The sequence below is a fragment of the Mustela nigripes genome, chromosome 13 (genome assembly GCF_022355385.1).
Source record: "Mustela nigripes isolate SB6536 chromosome 13, MUSNIG.SB6536, whole genome shotgun sequence".
In the NCBI taxonomy this organism is placed as follows: Eukaryota; Metazoa; Chordata; class Mammalia; order Carnivora; family Mustelidae; genus Mustela; species Mustela nigripes.
In genome coordinates, this window is record NC_081569.1 from 66,477,180 (window position 1) to 66,495,008 (window position 17,829).

The 17,829-nt window shown below is 43.5% G+C and overlaps 1 protein-coding gene across 2 annotated transcripts; it reads left to right on the forward strand.

Moving 5' to 3' along the window:
• The first annotated feature begins 3,640 nt into the window (after window positions 1–3,640).
• On the forward strand, window positions 3,641–16,784 carry DUT (deoxyuridine triphosphatase). Of its 2 annotated transcripts, none has more exons than XM_059372773.1 (7): window positions 3,641–3,842; window positions 4,803–4,938; window positions 7,494–7,585; window positions 9,285–9,329; window positions 15,563–15,637; window positions 15,790–15,860; window positions 16,285–16,784. In XM_059372773.1, exons 1-7 carry the CDS (start codon window positions 3,818–3,820, stop codon window positions 16,339–16,341), a joined length of 501 nt encoding a protein of 166 aa, XP_059228756.1. In that variant the 5' UTR covers window positions 3,641–3,817; the 3' UTR covers window positions 16,342–16,784. The 2 variants fall into 2 exon arrangements, with proteins under 2 accessions (XP_059228756.1, XP_059228755.1); XM_059372772.1 differs by lacking the exon at window positions 3,641–3,842 and adding an exon at window positions 3,897–4,279.
• The last annotated feature ends 1,045 nt before the right edge of the window (window positions 16,785–17,829 follow it).

A 17,829-nucleotide genomic window follows, 5' to 3' on the forward strand; every position in this document is an offset into this window, starting at 1 on the left:
CTAGAATGTAACACAGAGGCCACTGGGGGTGAAGGAAGGTTTGGGAGAAGGGCGTAGGCCTTTGGAATGCCAGAGCCTGTGTGAGCACGCTGTCCTTGGAGTGCCTCTGGGAGTTAACCTGGGAAGCTTTCTTAGCCTAAACAGCCTATGCCTGATCTAAAGAGATGTATGCATTGTCCCTTAGGCTATGTTTAGCGGAACTCCTAGACCATGGAGATTAGCATATCGTTATCTTTCCCATAAACATCCTTCTAGCTTCTGTAAGACCCCTTGTCACACCTCACGTGCTTGAGAAATAGTGATAAGGATTTGTGATTATCCTGAAGGACCAAAGTGGGAGGAAAGAAGAGCAAAGAGTCTTCATCCCCGAGTGGTTGCCCCCCTTGTCTTCTCTCTCTTACAGCAAAGTTTGCATAATCTTCCATCCGTCAGTACAGGGATCGCTGGGCATTCCCGGCACAGAAGGAATGTTCAGTGCTTTCTGGTTCAGAGCACTAACCTATTACTCTTTTGCAGTTGGCATATATGCTTTTCTCCTTCCAATCTAAAATAAACTCAGATGAAAAGCGACAATAATACACACTTTATTCACATTAGGAAATAGAATCCTTTTTTGGTCCTATGTATTAAAAAGTGTCAAATAACTTTTGTATGAAACACTGAAGTAGGTGCTTTGAAGGATTCATACAAGTTTCTGGCTCTGATGTGAAAGTTAAAATGCATAAAAGGAGGCAATTACACAGCGGGAGTACATGGCTAATGAATGATACAATAAGGATTGTACAAGATAGGACAAGGCAGAGCTCACTACTGGTTGTAAAATAGTTTCATGAATGAGGTGAGATTTTTATTTGGGTTTGGGTAAAGGGAGTCATTACAATTATTATATTTTAGGACTCAATTTATCTCTAATGTGAACTTCCTTAGGTAATTACTAGAGAAAGTGCTCCAGCAAAATGAAGGAATAAACTAGAAGATACTAGATCCATAAAACCAAGGCTTCACTGTAAGAGAAGGACAAAGGGAAGTGCCAGGATGATAGCTGTTCAGCAGGACCAGAGGGTCACGTGCAGAGATTGGAGCAAGAAAACAGGAGCGAGGGAGAGAGTAAATGGAACTGGTAAGGGATTTGATGTGTTTCAGTGTATCATTTGATGTGACAAATGTGAGGTACTGGATTCTCTGGAGCACTTGGGGGAAAAAAAAACCCAACAACAAGCAATAGGTGAATCAAAAACACCACTACCAACAAAGACAAATGGAAGAACAACATCCTTTATTAAACTTGAGGAGGACAGGTGTTAAAAAATAATATCACGTTACTCAACAGTGAATAATATTTACAGTCATGATTTAAGTACTGCTCACTTAACCAAAAATTATTACAAAACTCTTTGCAGAATGGGGTGGAAAGAGCAGTAAGAGACTTATTCCTCAACTACCCTAATTCTGAAGATAATTTCTATGCCATTAAAAAAAAAAACCAGCAGGGGCGCCTGGGTGGCTCAGAGGGTTGAGCCTCTGCCTTCAGCTCAGGTCAAGTTCTCAGGGTCCTTAGATCAAGCCTCACATTGGGATCTCTGCTTGGTGGGGAGCCTGCTTCCCCCTCTCTCTGCCTGCCTCTCTGCCAACTTGTGATCTCTCTGTCAAATAAATAAATAAATAAATATCTTAAAAAAAAAAAAGGCAACATGTAATTTAAGAAATGGGGAGGTACACTCCAGTAGAAAGAGCCAGAAAAAGTTGGAAGCATTTTCCCTTGAGGAGTGAAATGTGGGGGAGGGGTAGACCAGTTTTTCATTGCAGGCCTTGGAAAGGCATATATAGAGTAACAAAATGCATTGATTAAAAATAAAGGGGTGGACATAGGACACCTGGGTGGTTCAGGTGATTAAGCAACGGACCTTTGATTTGGCTCAGGTCATGATCTCAGGGTTGCCAGATCTGATCCCTGTGTTGGGCTCCAAGCTGGCTGTGCAGCCTGCTTAAGATTCTCTCTCTTCCTCTGTCCCTTCTCCAACTCTCTATTTTAAAAAAAGAAAAAGAAAAAAAAAATTAAGGAGTGGACAGGAAAATCAAGACTTTGAGAAGAGGTCCTATACAGGGGCGTGATGAATCTCATTCATAGGACAAACATATATCAAGTAGTCTTCTGAGCCAGGCAGTAAGCTAGGCCCCAGGAATATAGTAGTGAGTGAAGACATACATGGTCCCTGCCCCCTGGAACTTTCCTAGAGCAAATAGACAATGAGAAAAATAATGAAAGAAGTACAGATTGTAGTAATACATGGTGTGATTAGAAAAGATTATTGTGATGGAACACGGTGGTGAGGCCCTTCCCTGACAAAATGAACTGCATTAGTCTTTCTGAGATGAGCTAAAACACAAGTGCAAACCAAGGAGGGATGTGTGTAGACTCCCAGGAGGGGAATTCCGTCCAGTGCGTCCATAAACTTGTTAGAGAGCTGCTGTAGACAGAAGCGCCAGAGGTGAGCAGGATGATGGCTCTGATGAGTTTGGAGAACTAGCAGGGCCCAGATTATGTTGCTATAGGCGAGCAAGTGGAGTGCTCAGGTGGTAGTTATTTTTTGTTCGTTTTGTTTTAGTAAGGCAGGGCGGAACTGAAGACCCTGAGATCAAGGCACCAGCAGAAATCAAGTCAGATGCTTAACCACAGGAGTAGTCACCCATGTAAAGTTTTTCCGACGAGATAAACACAACACCAGGCGAAGTGGGTGCAATGCAAGATTTATTAAAAACACTCTCCAGGGCGAAGTTTCAGGCCTCAAGAGAAGGGGAGCCAGGAAAGTCGTGCCAGGAGGAGGTGGGCACCCTCCGGCGAGGTTCCGGGACTCTGGAAAGCAGAGTGGCAGAAGTCGCGCCCAAGACTGGGAGAAGGGGGCTTTTAAGGGCCTCAAGGGGAGTTCAGGGGTCTTTTGGCAAGTTTCCCTTATTTGGGTATTTCGCCTGCTCGTCAGGGTCCCATTGGTCCACTGGAGCCCAGGGCGGGGGTCTCAGATTCCTGCTTGTCAGGGTCCCATTGGTCCACGGGAGCCCGGGGCGGGAGGGTTTTAAGATTCCTGCTTGGGTCCTTGTTCTCCTGTCCGAGCTCAGGTTTTGTGGCGGGGGCTTTCGCCATCTTAAGCAACCCTTTCTTTCTGCCAGCGCAACAACCCAGGCTCCCCATCAGGTGGCAGATACGTAAAGGCATGGGAGAATAGTATAAATAGAGTATAATCCATAACCTCATCCACAGGAATCGCAACATTTTTAAAAAGGAGCCAATAGGAACCTACAGAGGTGGGGCGCATAAGGCACAGCAGGAAAGGCTAGAAGATTCCTCAACAATGCCCTAATGTTGCCATTTTTCTAAAACTGTCCTATAGTTCCCCTTTGACAAGCTGTATTATATTTTGGTTTTCAGCTTTTTTGCCTCGGTTCTGGAAATAACTGGACATATTTATATCCTAGAAAACCCAGTTTACCATTACCTATGCAGTTATTGACTCATCCCTGCTCAGGATCTCGCTCGAATCCTAGCCGCTGCCCCCCTACCCGAGACCTCCCCAGCCCGCCCCACCCCAGAGTCGCAGGAAACAGCGCTAGCAACTTCAGTTGTCGCTGGGATCATCCCCAGACCATGCCCTCGCCTTCTTTTAAGGGTAAACGACACGCCGTGCACTGCGGGTGCTGTTCGGAAAGGGACACGCTGCCTTGCTCGCAGCCTAGGACGTATCACTGAACACAGCGACTGTCACGGGCATCGTGATGCGGTTCCGTTGCTTTGCGGCTCCCCGAGATTAGAACGGGCGGAGCCATGGCCGCGACTAGGGCGGCCCCAGGTAACTCAGCAGTGCGCAGAGGCCAGGCTCTGGGCCTCTAGGAAGTTCTTGCAAACCGGGCCACAAAAAAGATGCGGGTCGAAGGAGGGAGGCAGAGACGCCGTGCCTGGGGGCCCAGGGCCTGCGCCCGCCAGAGGGAGACGGATGTGCCGCCTCCGTGCGCTCCTCGTCAGACGGCGGCGGTTACTGCTTCCGAGGTCAAACGAACCCGGACGCGTCTATAGGGTGCAGACCCGGCGCGCGCCTGAGGGAGCGGAAGACCAACCAGCGCCCCAGCCTGGGGGGAATGACTCCCCTCGGCCCTCACCCCGCGCTCCGCCAGCATTTCTTTACGTCCGTGCTCCGCTTGCGCGCCGGGCCGAGAGCCGAAGCCGCGGGGCCTCCCTTCCGGCCGCTGTCCAGCACTCGCAGCCGGAGCCGGGGCTGCCGCGGCGCCAGTAATGTCGGGGCGGGCTGCCAGGACGCGCCTCGTCGGGCGCGTGGGGAGGCTCAGCGCCCGGCCGGCCCTCCCCGCGGCCTCCGGGAGAGGAGGGGGAGGAGGGGGAGGAGGCGGCGGGCCGCCGGGACCCGGAAGCCCACCGGGTTGGGCCCTGGAAGGAGGAGCAGCCCTTCTCCGCGCGCGCGCGCGCGAGTCCATTAGGCCCTCCTGATGGGGGAAGTGGTTGCTTTCTGTGGTGTGAGCGGGAGGCCTCCGTAGCTCTTCAAGCACGGGATGGCTCTGTACCCTGAGCTGGAAAAGCCTGAGAAGGCGCAGGAGTTTCCTATCCCAAATCCGCTTTCCCAGAGGCCTTTGCAACCCCAAGTTGAATCAGGCGTCCCCTCTCAGCCGGGATTGTGGGCTCGTCCAGGGGTGGGCCGGCGGGAGATATAAGTTCTGGCGGGCGAGCTAATTCTGTATCCCTCTGTCTTGTCTGCTGCTGTCCTTTCTCGCGTGCTGTCCTGCCATGCCCTGCTCTGAAGCGACACCCGCCCCCTCCCCCAGCAAGCGGCCCCGGCCTGCGGAGGACGGCATGCGGCTTCGCTTCGTCCGGCTCTCCGAGCACGCCACCGCCCCGACCAAGGGGTCCGCGCGGGCTGCGGGCTACGACTTGTACAGGTGAGTGGGGACTCCCGGCCGCCTTCTGCCCGCGCCATCGCTGCCCCACCCGGAGAAGGCCCGGTTCTGGAGTTCTAGGGCTCTCAGTCATGTTCGCTTATAATCTTGCCATCTGTTGCCACAGCTTCCAACTTCGCCTGAAAGATTACAGAAACAAACCCTTTTTGCATATATGTAGGCTTTCCGTCCTTTTCTAGTGTTGAAAAATTTTAGTTTTCCTCTTGAGCATAAATTCAGTAAGAATTTGACAGGAGCGTGCAGAATGGTAACTACAGATAAATGTCCACCAAGGCATTATTTGTTTTGCAACCTTTATCGTACCCCTTCCAAGTGGAAGGTAGAGGTGAATAAGGCCCGCCTTGGCTTCAAAGCGTGGCCTGCGGGTGATGCAGGGCACAATAGGAAGAAAAGGCACGAGGGACGTCTAGGTGCTGAGTGTGGAAATAACCCAGGGAGGATGAATGAAAGGTGCTTCTGCCTTAAAGGAACTGTGGAATTTCTCTGTATGTCCCTACTTAAGTTCACTCCAAGTACTGGGAATGTCAGAAAGAGTACGAATATGAATCGCGTTGGGAATGCTACCACCCTTCCATCGGTTCAGCACTTTTTACCTCTACTGAAAACTTTATGTGTGCGATTTTTAAAAATCCTTGCAGCAGTCCTGAAGTAGTTGTTACTAACCTTTTTACAGGTGAGGGTACTTGTAAAGAGCTGAAGTGATTGCCCCAGGGTTGGAATGTAGTAAAATTTGTGACCCTTAATTCATTGCTTCCCCCTACCCTTAACTACTGTGTTTGGTCACTGAAGCCATTAAGGTAAATGAACAGGGATACTGGGGGGAATGGGTGTTTACTACTTGACTACATCCTTAGGATTTATTTTAAAGCATCCTGGGTAATTCTATTGTGAGAACTACTGGTCTAAGTCATACAAGTATGGGAGAAGGGGAGAAAGGAGTGTGTGAGGCAAGTAATGAAGAAAGGAAAGAAAAGGAAAAGCGAGTATGGCCTGTTATAGCTGAAAGGGATGTATTCAGTCCCTTGGTTTTCATGGATGAAAGTGGAGTGATGGAGTACTATGTCTGGGCATTGTGAGTCATATGAGAGATTTAGATTTAAGATACTTAAAATATCCTTCTAATGAACAAAGATGACTATATACAGAAATAGACATGGAAATAACTTCTCTCTAATAAATTAGTCTAACTATTGAAAGAGGAAGTCCCAATGAAAGAAGTAAAAATGTAATACTGTTACTAGTCTGCATTAAAGTCTCCTAAATAACTCATAGTTCTGCTCATCATAAAATCTCAGATTTCTATTGAAGGGAGCTACAGTCATAGCAACAGTAGCAGCATTTGCTGGGTGGATCTTAGAGAATCGGGTCCTTAGTAGTGCCCTTCTCCAGGGCCTCTTAGTGATCAGCTCTGTCCCCCAGGCAGTGAGGTTCATGGTGTTGGCTTGGTAAGCTTGGTTAACTCCCGAGACCCGCAGAACAGATAAAACAAAGCTCTACTCCCCCTTCCTCCGTGTTGTCCACCCATTTTCTCCTTCCCTCTGCGTGTCCTCCCTAATCATTAGAGGATTGTTGTGAGAATAAAATGAGTTATATACAGCATTTAGGACTGTACCTGGCACAGAGTAAGGGCTTAGTAAATGTTAGCTGTTATTAGCGAGTATTTGCCCTTCTTTCTTGGCTCTTTTTCAGAGGGAAATGATCCATACGTAGCTGTGGGTTTGGTGTGTCTGTGGGAGTGGGTGAGTTCAGGATCTTGCCATGCCACCATTATTTGCACATCCCTCCTTGGTTTTTTCTTTTTCTTCCTCTTTTTATATTGTGTTAGTGAAGCATGCATCTTTGAAAAGTCTGCCTTTCTGCCAGCCCCTGCTAATATGCACATCAATTTCCCAACAGATTTTGTCTGGGGAGAACAAGATTACATGTTGATAACCTCTTAAGCCAAAAAAATTCACCAGAATGACTATGTCTAAAGGTAGCACCATTTTAAGAATCAACTAAAAGGAAATGTCTGCCACTACCTTCTTCATAAATTTTTATTTTTAAATGATCTCTACACCGAATGTGGGGCTCCAGCTCACGACCACGAGATCCAGAGTCACATACTTGGAGCGTTTGGGTGGCTCAGTCGGTTAAGCATCTGACTATTGGTTTCAGCTCAGCTCATGATCTCAGGGTTGTGAGATTGAGCCCTGTGTTGATTCTCTCCCTTTACTTCTCCCACTTCTGCCCTCGCTTCTCTCTCTCTTTCTCTCTCCCCATCTCTAAAAAAAAAAAAAACAAAAGGAAAGGAAGGAGGAAGAGTTACACACTCCACCGACTTAGCCAGCCAGGCACCCCTAAACTTTTTTTAAATCTGAATTGGAAATTTAGAGTACTCAACTCTTAGATGGGTTATTGAAATTTAAGATTGCATGAATTATTTTGTGATTATTTTATGAGATGTATTTAAAGCAATTCTATATATTTAGTCATAAGGAAAAAAAAGAAATACAATTTTATGAATAAATACTGGTAATTTCCTTTCATTTTCCTAGTGCCTATGATTATACGCTGCCACCTATGGAGAAGGCCCTTGTGAAAACGGACATTCAGGTAGCTCTTCCTTCTGGGTGCTATGGAAGAGTAGGTAAGTGATTTAAGACATGGTAACTATTTGTCAAGCTCTTCCTTTGTGATCTCTTCCTTCATCTCAGTTTCATTCAGGGTATAAGTGAGGGAAGGGATATTGTTTGGCATGGGTCCTAAAATAAAGAAGTGCCAGCTGTGATGGCAGATACAGCTGCTTGAAAACTACATTTCAGTTACATATCTCTTTTTTGCACACACATATACGCCTACCACCGCCCCCCCATCCTCCCCCTCTCTCTTTTCTGATTCCTTGAGCTCTTAGGAGGCTCACGTTGGACGTGGAGTTTTTCTCTCAACTCCTCACTGAGACACGGAAAACACAGGTGGTTTTTAACTGAACTCCCCCTCCAAGGATTGGACTGCATCTGAGGTTAGAGGTCTTCGTGAAGATGATGAAGAGAATGAATGGCTAATGTTTGTAATAGAAGAAAATAGAGGCACGGTTGGGCTAATGGCACACAGCATCTTTTATCCTGAGAGTAAAACTTTTTGCTTCTCTTCGCTCAGAGTCCATCAGACCATTTAGCCTTTCCCCCTTTGGGTGTTCTCCCAAGGGGTATGTTGGGGTCACGGGTACCCTTCAGGTACCATCAAAGTGGGACAACGAAGAGCCGGTCGCTGTCACTGGAGAGAGCGTTCAGAATGTTCTTAAATTGCATAATCACTTTCTAGCTTCAGAGTAAACATGAAGGAACAAATGGAACTGTGGGTGGGAAGGGGCTAGACCACCACCATCTTGTGACCATGAGTGTGAGAACTGCTCATACTTCTGCCTTTCAAAGAAAAACGAGATGGGCTCTTTCTTTATCTCCTTTTGGTAGCATTTGGCTGAGAGTATTTTGCGGGGTAGAGATGAGGAGATGGAATTGAAATAAAAGGAAAAGCAGGAAGCAGCAGCATTTAATGACAAGTGCCTGATTTAAATTATTCTGGAATAGAAAACTAGAAGCTGGAATAATTAATGAGAGGCCTGAAGCTCAAGTCAACAAATGTAAGGTACAAAGTTTGCTTGTTTATGCTTTCATTTTAAGAATAAAAAACATGAGAATTGAATTTTTAAGGATTAGTTTTTGACCATGTGCCTGACTGATACGAGGCCTTTTATCTTACTCTGGTTCGTTTGTTTATACAGGCGCATCATTTGGCTTTTGAATTAAGAGTAAGATTCCCAGTTTCTAGGCTAAGCTCTGCTACTCCTTGGTTAAGTTTATATCTGTCTCTCTCCACCCTCCTCCTCTGCCCTCTTCCCATCTAGACTGCATCATGTTCAGATCTCCCATCTTAAAACAAAAGTCTTCTTCCTCAGCCCTGTTACTGCCAGCTGCAGTCCGCCCTTTGTGGCAGACTGCTTGAAAGCGTTGGCCGAGGTTATCCCCAGTTGTTCATCTCTCAGTCTACCCCAATGGTCCACTGCCAGGCCACTGCGAATCCTCAATGGACTGAAGTCGTGTGGGAGTGATTTAAGCTGCCTTTGAATTAAACTTTGTCCAGTTTTTCTACACTGTTCTTTCCTATTTTAAAAAACAGTATAATAAATAGATTCTTGGATCCAGAACCATCTGCTAAAGTTAAGATGAAGAGGTAGATGTCTTCGGAGATGAGAGTGGCATGCTGAAATTGTGTAAATTACATCCAGTATTGCATCTCCCCCTGCAAAGGGGCCCACTTCCTTTTTGTTTTTGTTTTTTGTTTTTTAGCTCCCCGTTCTGGCTTGGCTGCAAAACACTTCATCGATGTAGGAGGTAATATGTTTACAATTTCATTCTGTAAATATGTGCTTGTGTTTACTTTGCCTTTGCTTAACAGGTAGTAATCAAATGACAGATTCAAGACAAGAAAATGATTTTTGTTCTTTTACCTCTTTAGAAAGTTCCACCTCTGAAATAATAAACAATCGTGATGCAGTTTCAGATTTTATTTGGTTATGTCTAATTTTAAAATGACCATGATGAAATGCATGTTGTTTTAATAATAGGCTAACTAGACATTATCCTATGGATAGGATTTTTGCCCTGGCTTAGTGATAATCTGCGTTTAGTTCAAAAATGACTCTATTCTTAAAAGAAAGTTAGTTTTATAAGGGTAGGGAAAGCTTTCATGTCATTTTTTTTAAGCAAGTATGTTTTGCTTAAGTAATTAAATTATTTAAGCATCGCTGTTAAATTATTTAAGCAAAAGTTTACAGAAAATGCAGGTCAGTCTTGTAAGAATTTTCATACCTGTATAGGAGAGCTATCCACATTTGGCAAAATATAAAAAGTGACTCCCTAGGTTAGAAGAGAAAACACTATGCTTCCCTATCTACATTTTTTGTCAAGCGAGTACTTAGCGACTCCTGTTTCCCTTATGATAAAGCCTTACATCTCCCAAAGTCAACAACTTCATTGTAGAGCCCCTTTCGTGAAGAGCCCCATCCCTGCTTTGCCCTCGTGCTATCTGCTGCCTAACTACCCTCACCTTCAGGAAATTCTCACCTTTCTGATACTGTGTTCCATCTCCTTTCTGGAGTACTGACCTTTGTCCCGACTTGTATTCCCATCGTAGTGAGCAGAGTGCCTCACCCAATTAGGTATCCTGGCCCTCCAGTTCGTGGGTATGCTAGATTTTCCAAATCCCTCCATACTTACAAAGCTACTTTTTATTTTATTTTATTTTATTTTATTTATTTATTTGCCAGACAGAAATCACAAGTAGGCAGAGAGGCAGGCAGAGAGAGGGGGAAGCAGGCTCCCTGCTGAGCAGAGAGCCTGATGCGGGGCTCTATCCCAGGACCTTGGGATCATGACCTGAGCCTGAACTGAAGGCAGAGGCTTTAACCCACTGAGCCACCCAGGCGCCCCACAAAGCTACTTTTTAGCAGATAGAGAACTGACTTAGAGATCATCCCAAGCAGACATATAAACCCTGGAATCTTCACCCGTGATTCTAGTCCCTCTGTTCTGTACGCTGCAAGTAAATGCTGGGTGTCCCCTCACTCCATCTCTCACCAACCAGGTGCTGCCCTAAATTAGCTTGCCATTAACTGGTGCTGCAGGCATTAAGTAAGGAATGAGGCATGTCCCGGGCTTGTTTCTGGCCTGCCCTCAGCCTCCTCTTAGTGTCACTAGGTGGTGCTGTGGGGCAAGACAGGATTCCCAAGGTGCCCTTTCTTGGGGACTGAAGAGGAGCCAGGTTTGACACAGCAGGGATGAACAGCCCCTTTGGCTTGAGAATTGCCTGGGCTCAGTTATGCTTGCTTTTCAAAAATACTTTTAAAACATCAAGTATGGTAATTTAGGACTGTAACTTCAGAATATAAGAGATTACATATATTTTTAAGGAAATTTCAAAGGGTTGTGAAAGGAACATGGGCTTTGGAGTAGCAACTAGACTTGGGTCCCAGCTTTGTCATTCATAGGCTAATTAGTACTTTCTGAGCCTCAGTTTGCTCTTCCATGAAATGAAAATTAGTGTGCCTGCCTCACAAGGATAGGAGGATTGAGTGATAATACATGCAACATATCTCTTGGCACTTATTAGACCCTGTAAGTTACAGTTCTTTATTTTTTTAAATTTATTTATTTGACAGATAGATCACATGTAAGCAGAGAGGCAGGTAGAGAGAGGGAGGAGGAAGTAGGCTCTCCGTGGAGCAGAGAGCCCAATGTGGGGCTTGATCCCAGAACCCTGGGATCACAACCCGAGCCGAAGGCAGAGGCCTTAACCCACTGGGCCACCCACTTGCCCCTATAAGTTATATTTCTTATAGAGAATTCATAGACTTTTTTTTAATTTGGCAACGTTTTTGTGGGTTTTTTTTTCTGACTTTGTAACTAATTTTTGTTGTTTAAAACAGCCTTCTGAAGGATTCATGTAAATGAAACGGAAAGTTAGTTTGCCTGGTGGTTGGTGTGGTATTATTCATAAAATCACATTGTGGTGTGTTCTTGGACGCAGAGTCTCTTAAAAATGTCTCTTAGGCACACGTTTATCATAGTTGGCCACAGTTTTTACTTCAGAAGAGAGATGTTGTTAGAAATCCCAGGCTGTAAATAAGGGTCAAAGGGAAAAGTTGAGTATGCAGGATTCTGTTCAGAATTCACATCTGGTAGGTGTGGATAGTTTTCATTAAAGAAGGTTTCCAACAAATGACATGCCAAAGTCTTGACACAGTAAAACTTTTGCCTGAAGTCAGTTAATTACTCTGCCAGTTCCAGTGTATGATTTTTCCAGTGATAACTTCAAAATACTTTCTGCTTTCTCATGAAGAGAAATATCCCTGATGCTTATGTTCCTTATGTAGAAAAAGAATGTCTTGGGCTTTTCTTGAAGGAAAGATTTTCTCTGAGTAATGAATAAACTTGGAACAATTGGATTTTTCATATGGTTGGCATTCATGCTAAAAAAAGTATTATTGAGGATGCATTTTTTTCTGCCATACATTTTAATTGACTTTGAACAGCTTCATTTCTTTTAGTTAGTTAAAAGGGTTTTCACATCTCTGTGTGAAGCAGAAAATCTTGGTGGATATCTGGCTTTACAGAGTTCAAGACACCCGATTTGTGGGTATGCTAGATATGAGTTTGATGAGACTACCTGATAGCTACATAGCAAAGGTCTTTCCAAAAGGGATCATTTTTGTGTGGGAGAAGATGCCATATAGTAAAAACATAAATACTTACAGATCATAGGTAAAAGATTTAAATACCCAAACAAACCGATAAGGGAAATTGTGCAATGAGGGAAAAAATCATAAATAAAATATAGAATAGGCATATAAATGTGCAACAGACATACAGAGAAAAAACATTCTAACCTCATTAGTCATCAGGGAAATGCAAAGTAAAGCCATGAGATAGCATTTTTCACTCATCACAGTGGCTAGAATTTTTTTTAGGATTTTTTAAAAAGATTTTATTTATTTATTTGACAGAGAGAGACACGATGAGAGGGAACACAAGCAGGGGGTGTGGGAGAGCTAGAGAGAAGCAGGCTTCCTACTGAGCAGGGAGCCTGATACGGGGCTCAATCCCAGGACCCTGGGATCAAGACCTGAGCCGAAGGTAGACGCTTAACAACTGAGTCACCCAGGCGCCTCGAATTTTTTTTTTCAATTGATATATATTTTTTTTAAGATTTTTATTTTATTTATTTATTTATTTGACAGAGAGAGAGAGAGATCACAAGTAGGCAGAGAAGCAGGCAGAAGGGGAGGCAGAAGTAAGTTCCCCGCTGAGCAGAGCCCGATGCACTCTATCCCAGGACCCTGGGATCGTGACCTGAGCTGAAGACAGAGGCTTAACCCACGAGCCACCCAGACACCCCTAGAATTTTTTTTAATTGGGGGTGTCTGGGTGCCTCAGTTGATTAAGCGTCCAACTTTTGGTTTCAGTTCAGGTCGTGAGATCTGGCTCCATGTTCAGCAGAGTTTGCTTGAGAGTCTCTCTCCCTCTTCCTCTCTCCTTATCCCTCCCCGCCACTCACATGCGTACTTTCAAATAAATAAGTCTTTAAAAAAAAAAAAAGATTGCTGTCATTTGGTACTGGTAAGGACTTTGGAATTGGGCATTCTTAAATATCGCTGATAGAAGTTTGATTGCTATACCTTTTTTGCAAGGTAATCTAGAAATATCCATTAAAATTTTAAATGTACACACCCTTTGATCAGGGAAGTGCCTTCTGGAAACTTTGTGATGAGACTGAAAATCACTAAAATACAAGGACATCTGACACCTGACTAATATACAAGAAAGTAATACGTAAAATCTATTTCTGTAACATTGGCTACCCGAGGGAAGGTAGGGGAACATTATTTTATTTTATATGTATGTGTAGTATTTGTGTAATCTAAGGTTTTTCTTACAAAGTAGAAACTAAGAGTTCAGAAGTCCGTCTGCATTGTCTTCATTGAGCCCCTTCCAGACAAATGAGTACTTGCCTGCACTTGAGATCTCCAGCTCAGAGATTCTATGGTCTTCTGGGGTCACACGTTCCAGCAGGGAATAGCGTGTTCTCTGCAGGGGTTTCTCCACTGAATCCCATCCAGGTTGTTGTACAGCCAGAACTTTCTGTGTGTAGATAATACAGAAAACAGCTGGTCCCATCGTTCTACCAATTACACATTAAGGACTAATTTAATGGTCAAGTGGCAGTGGGGAAAGATGCCAGTTTTCAGGATTCTTTGAATTGGTCAAGGTTTTGTTTCTATGCAGCTAGCAGTCTAGACATGATATGAACGAGCTCTGCGGCCTTTCTGCTACTTATCTGCCCCTGCTTCTCACGGTTTAAAATTACTTATCTTTGGGACGCCTGGGTGGCTGCCTTCACCTCACATCAAGATCCTAGGGGGATTGGTCCCGGATCAGGCTCCTTGCTCAGTGGGGAGCCTGCTTCTCCCTCTGCCTGCTGTTCCCCCTGCCTGTGCTCTCTCTTTGACAAATAAAATAAGCATTTTAAAAAATTAGTTATCTTTAATTCAAACTCTTAAAAATGTTGTGTCAGGAACCTTTAAGAAGGCTCAGTTTGATTTCATTTATCCCCAGTTAGTTATTCATAAAGCACAAGCATTCATTTAAACTTCTTCCATAATCCTCTGGAGAAATCTAAAAGGTTGGTTTTTCTGAGTACTTTACCCCGTGCTGGATTTTTCCCTCCTACAAGAAAATTGAAAGGGAAGTCTTACTTTTGTTCTTTTTTTTTTAAAAAAAAAAAAAAAAAATTTTTTTTTTTTTTTCAGTTGACCTTCAAATAATTATGAGTTTGGTCAGTCAGCATTGATACCCATTGAGGTACATTCCTGATTATTTTTCTTTTCTTTTTCTTTAATAAGAGTTTTGTGTGTTTGGTTTTTAGGAGGTGGGGTGTTATTAATACATAAGCTATAACATGGAGCTACATTTAATTGGGGTCCCATGAGTCCTAGCCACCATCTAACAAACTGGGAGGAAAGAATGAACATGTATAAAAGGAAATTGGCAGTGGGGAGGATGAGGAGGAAGAGAAGTGACTCCTAATAGGGGATTTTGTTTCAGGGTAATGAAAATGGTCCCCCAAACTGATTGTGGTGATGGTTGCACAGTTCCACAATTCTGAATATTCTAAGAACCGCTGAGTTGTGAATTATATCAGTATTGAAGGAGGAAATGGGAAGGCCTGCTACACCTGTGTTACCTGTGCTTATGTTTATGGAAACATTTTAAGTTCTTGGCTCAAAGTTAAATGCCAAAAGCCTGGTAAATGGACCTCTCTGGGCCAATGCAGGGCCCTGGCTCAAGTCCTCTCCTGCAAAGATTTGTTGTCCCTGTGTTTGTAATCTCAAACAGGTCCTGATCACACACGGGGTTACGGAAAAGTGTGCTCATTACTAGGCTGATGTGCAAATGTCTTCCGAGAGCTCACACTCTAAGAAGGGCTGGTGGCTCACATTAAAAAGAGAGGTGGAATATGAATGGAAGGATTCACCTCCATTTTTTTATTTTTGTTATAAAATGAGTGTTCTGATATTAGCCGGCCTGAGGCCTAACGGCATCAGCACTGAGTAATTCCACTGCAGATCTTCAGGCTGTTGGACATTTTTATTTATGACTCCATCATATTTCAATCTGGATATTAGTGGGAAGCAGCTACCAGGAAAAGCCCTTAAAGCCCAAGTTGTACTTTTCTTCTGGTCTTTTTAGCAGGTGTGCAGCAGATGCACAGGAGTTTGGGAGTGAGGATGACCCATATGAGATCCTAAGTACCTACTCCCAGTTTAGAATAAGAAATGGCACCATCTGTAAGGGTGACAGGTGGGAAAATTAGGACCATTCTATGTATTTGCATTTTAGTAAGACTCATTTCTTAGTTTCCAGACTTTACCTAGTTCCAGAGCAAAATTCACTTACTTGTTTGTGAGGATTAAAATCTCGGAGCTACATAAGAATGGTTTTGAGGTAATTGTATACCCTCCGTGTTTTGGTAGCGTAAACCGCGCTCATGTTACTCTTCTTTTCCTTAGCTGGCGTCATAGATGAAGATTATAGAGGAAATGTGGGTGTCGTGCTATTTAATTTTGGCAAAGAAAAGTTTGAAGGTATGTTAAATGCATTTAGTCACATAAATGCCGTAAGTTTTCTGAATCCTGAGTGTCTGGATAACACGTGCTCCCTCTAATTCTGACTGTACAGGCAAGATTAGAGAAAGCATTAATAAAATATCAGTAATAAACTCTTATTTCCTTTCAAGTCAAAAAGGGAGATCGGATCGCACAGCTCATTTGTGAACGGATTTTTTATCCAGAAATAGAGGAAGTTCAGGTAAGTATCATAAAAGCCAAGCAGGGAATAAATGATGTCACCTCTTTAGTGAAGGGAAAAATACAATTTCAAGGGTTTCCTATGCTATTTGTAACTAAATAATAGCACATATAATAGTCCTATTTAAAGCAAATTAAAAACTTAGTTTTAGAATTTAATGAATTTTTTTTTTTTTAGCTATTATATGGCATTACTTTGGGTAATAAATCATTTAAGCATACCCTGAAATTCTATTTCTCTTAGCTTTTTTGAAAATTTCCCAATGTTTTATTTATGGAGCTTTAAAAAATATTGATTTTCTTTTTGTAATCTCTTTGAAAGAATAAAAGTCTTACAGCAAGAATAAAAGTCTAACAGGTTAGGAGCTAGAGAGAACTGGAGAACTGAAATTAACTACCTGGCAACCACCTTTATGTCTTTTCAGGTTTTAGATGACACTGAAAGGGGTTCAGGAGGTTTTGGTTCCACTGGGAAGAATTAAGTTATGCCAAGAATAGAAAATGAGAAAACATACTGTTTCTTAGAAATAAAGAGTTTTTGCTTAAAGTGTTTTGGTGTTTTGCACATCCGTAAACATAATAGCTTTAGTTTCTAAAACTGGTTCTCTTAGGAATTAGGAAAAGATGCCTCTGTTGGGGGGGGTCCCCTAAAACCTGACATGCTTATGTTTTTACACATCTGATTATTGTATAAATCTGTGTGGTGAGCTAATACAAACTGTTTTTATTTTTTTAATTGGATGTATATCGATTACAGACCCAAAAACCCTGTATTATTTAATTCACTAAATGCTTTCTCTTCAACTTATTTAGTTGCTTTGTGAATCATAAGCAGTGCCTTTCATTCAACGAATTTGAATTCTTTCACAGATACAAATTATTGTATGAAGTGAACTAAAAAGATAATAAAAAGAAGTTGAAGTTATTCCTTGTTCGTACCTTCTCTTCATTGCTCTCAAAAATGTTTTTGATCTCGGGGCTCCTGGGTGGCTCAGTCAGTCAAGCGACTGCCTTTGGCTCAGGCCATGATCCCGAGGTTCTGAGATGGAGCCTCATGTAGGGCTCCTTGCTCAGTGAGAAGCCTGCTTCTCCCCTCCCCCTGCCTGCCACTTCTCTGCTTGTGCTCTCTCTCTGTCAAATAAATAAAATCTTAAAAAGAATGTTTTGGGTATTTATTTAAAGATGTTATTTATTAGTTTGACCGATCAGTAGGCAGAGAGAGGGGGGAAGCAGGCTCCCTGCTGAGCACAGAGCCTGATGCTGGGCTCCATCCCAGGACCCTGAGACTATGACCTGAGTAAAAGGCAGAGGCTTAACCCACTGAGCCACCCAGGTGCCCCCCAAAAAGTTTTTGATCTTAAGGATCTTAGTGACATTTGGGAAGAAGAGAATCCTTAGGTTATTTTTTTAAATTACTATTATTTTGGGAGGGGTGGAGAGAGGGAGAGAGAATCTTAATTGGGCCCCATGCTCAGCACGGAGCCAATACCAGGCTTAATTTCATGACCCTGATAGGATCTGAGCCAAAATCAAGAGTTGGACTTTTAACTGACTGAGCCACCCAGGCAGCCCTATTGTTATCTTTTATTCATCCTTTCAGTAGGCCCCATGTTGGCTGGGTAGAGCTGTGTTTATGAAAGGAGTTGTAACCTGGGTATTTGCAGATGGTTGGTTCTTCTGATTTTATTCCATCGAATAAATTGTACAAGTTGTATGAGTTTCCCTCAAACAACAATAGCACACACAGTGATAATAGGCCATAGGCAGTTTAATAGGGATCAAGTACATAATGATGTGTGTTGGGGCCGCTGGGTTTGTTTATCCCAGGTATTTTGAGTTACTCTGTGTGAGCAGCGTGCCCTTGCGGGTGCAGGGGCTGAGTTTATGCATTAGCTTGATGGACTTTGTCTGCAGCTTTCCAGGCATGCTTTCCTGTGCTATATGCCCAGACCCCTTTGCACCAGGGCTTT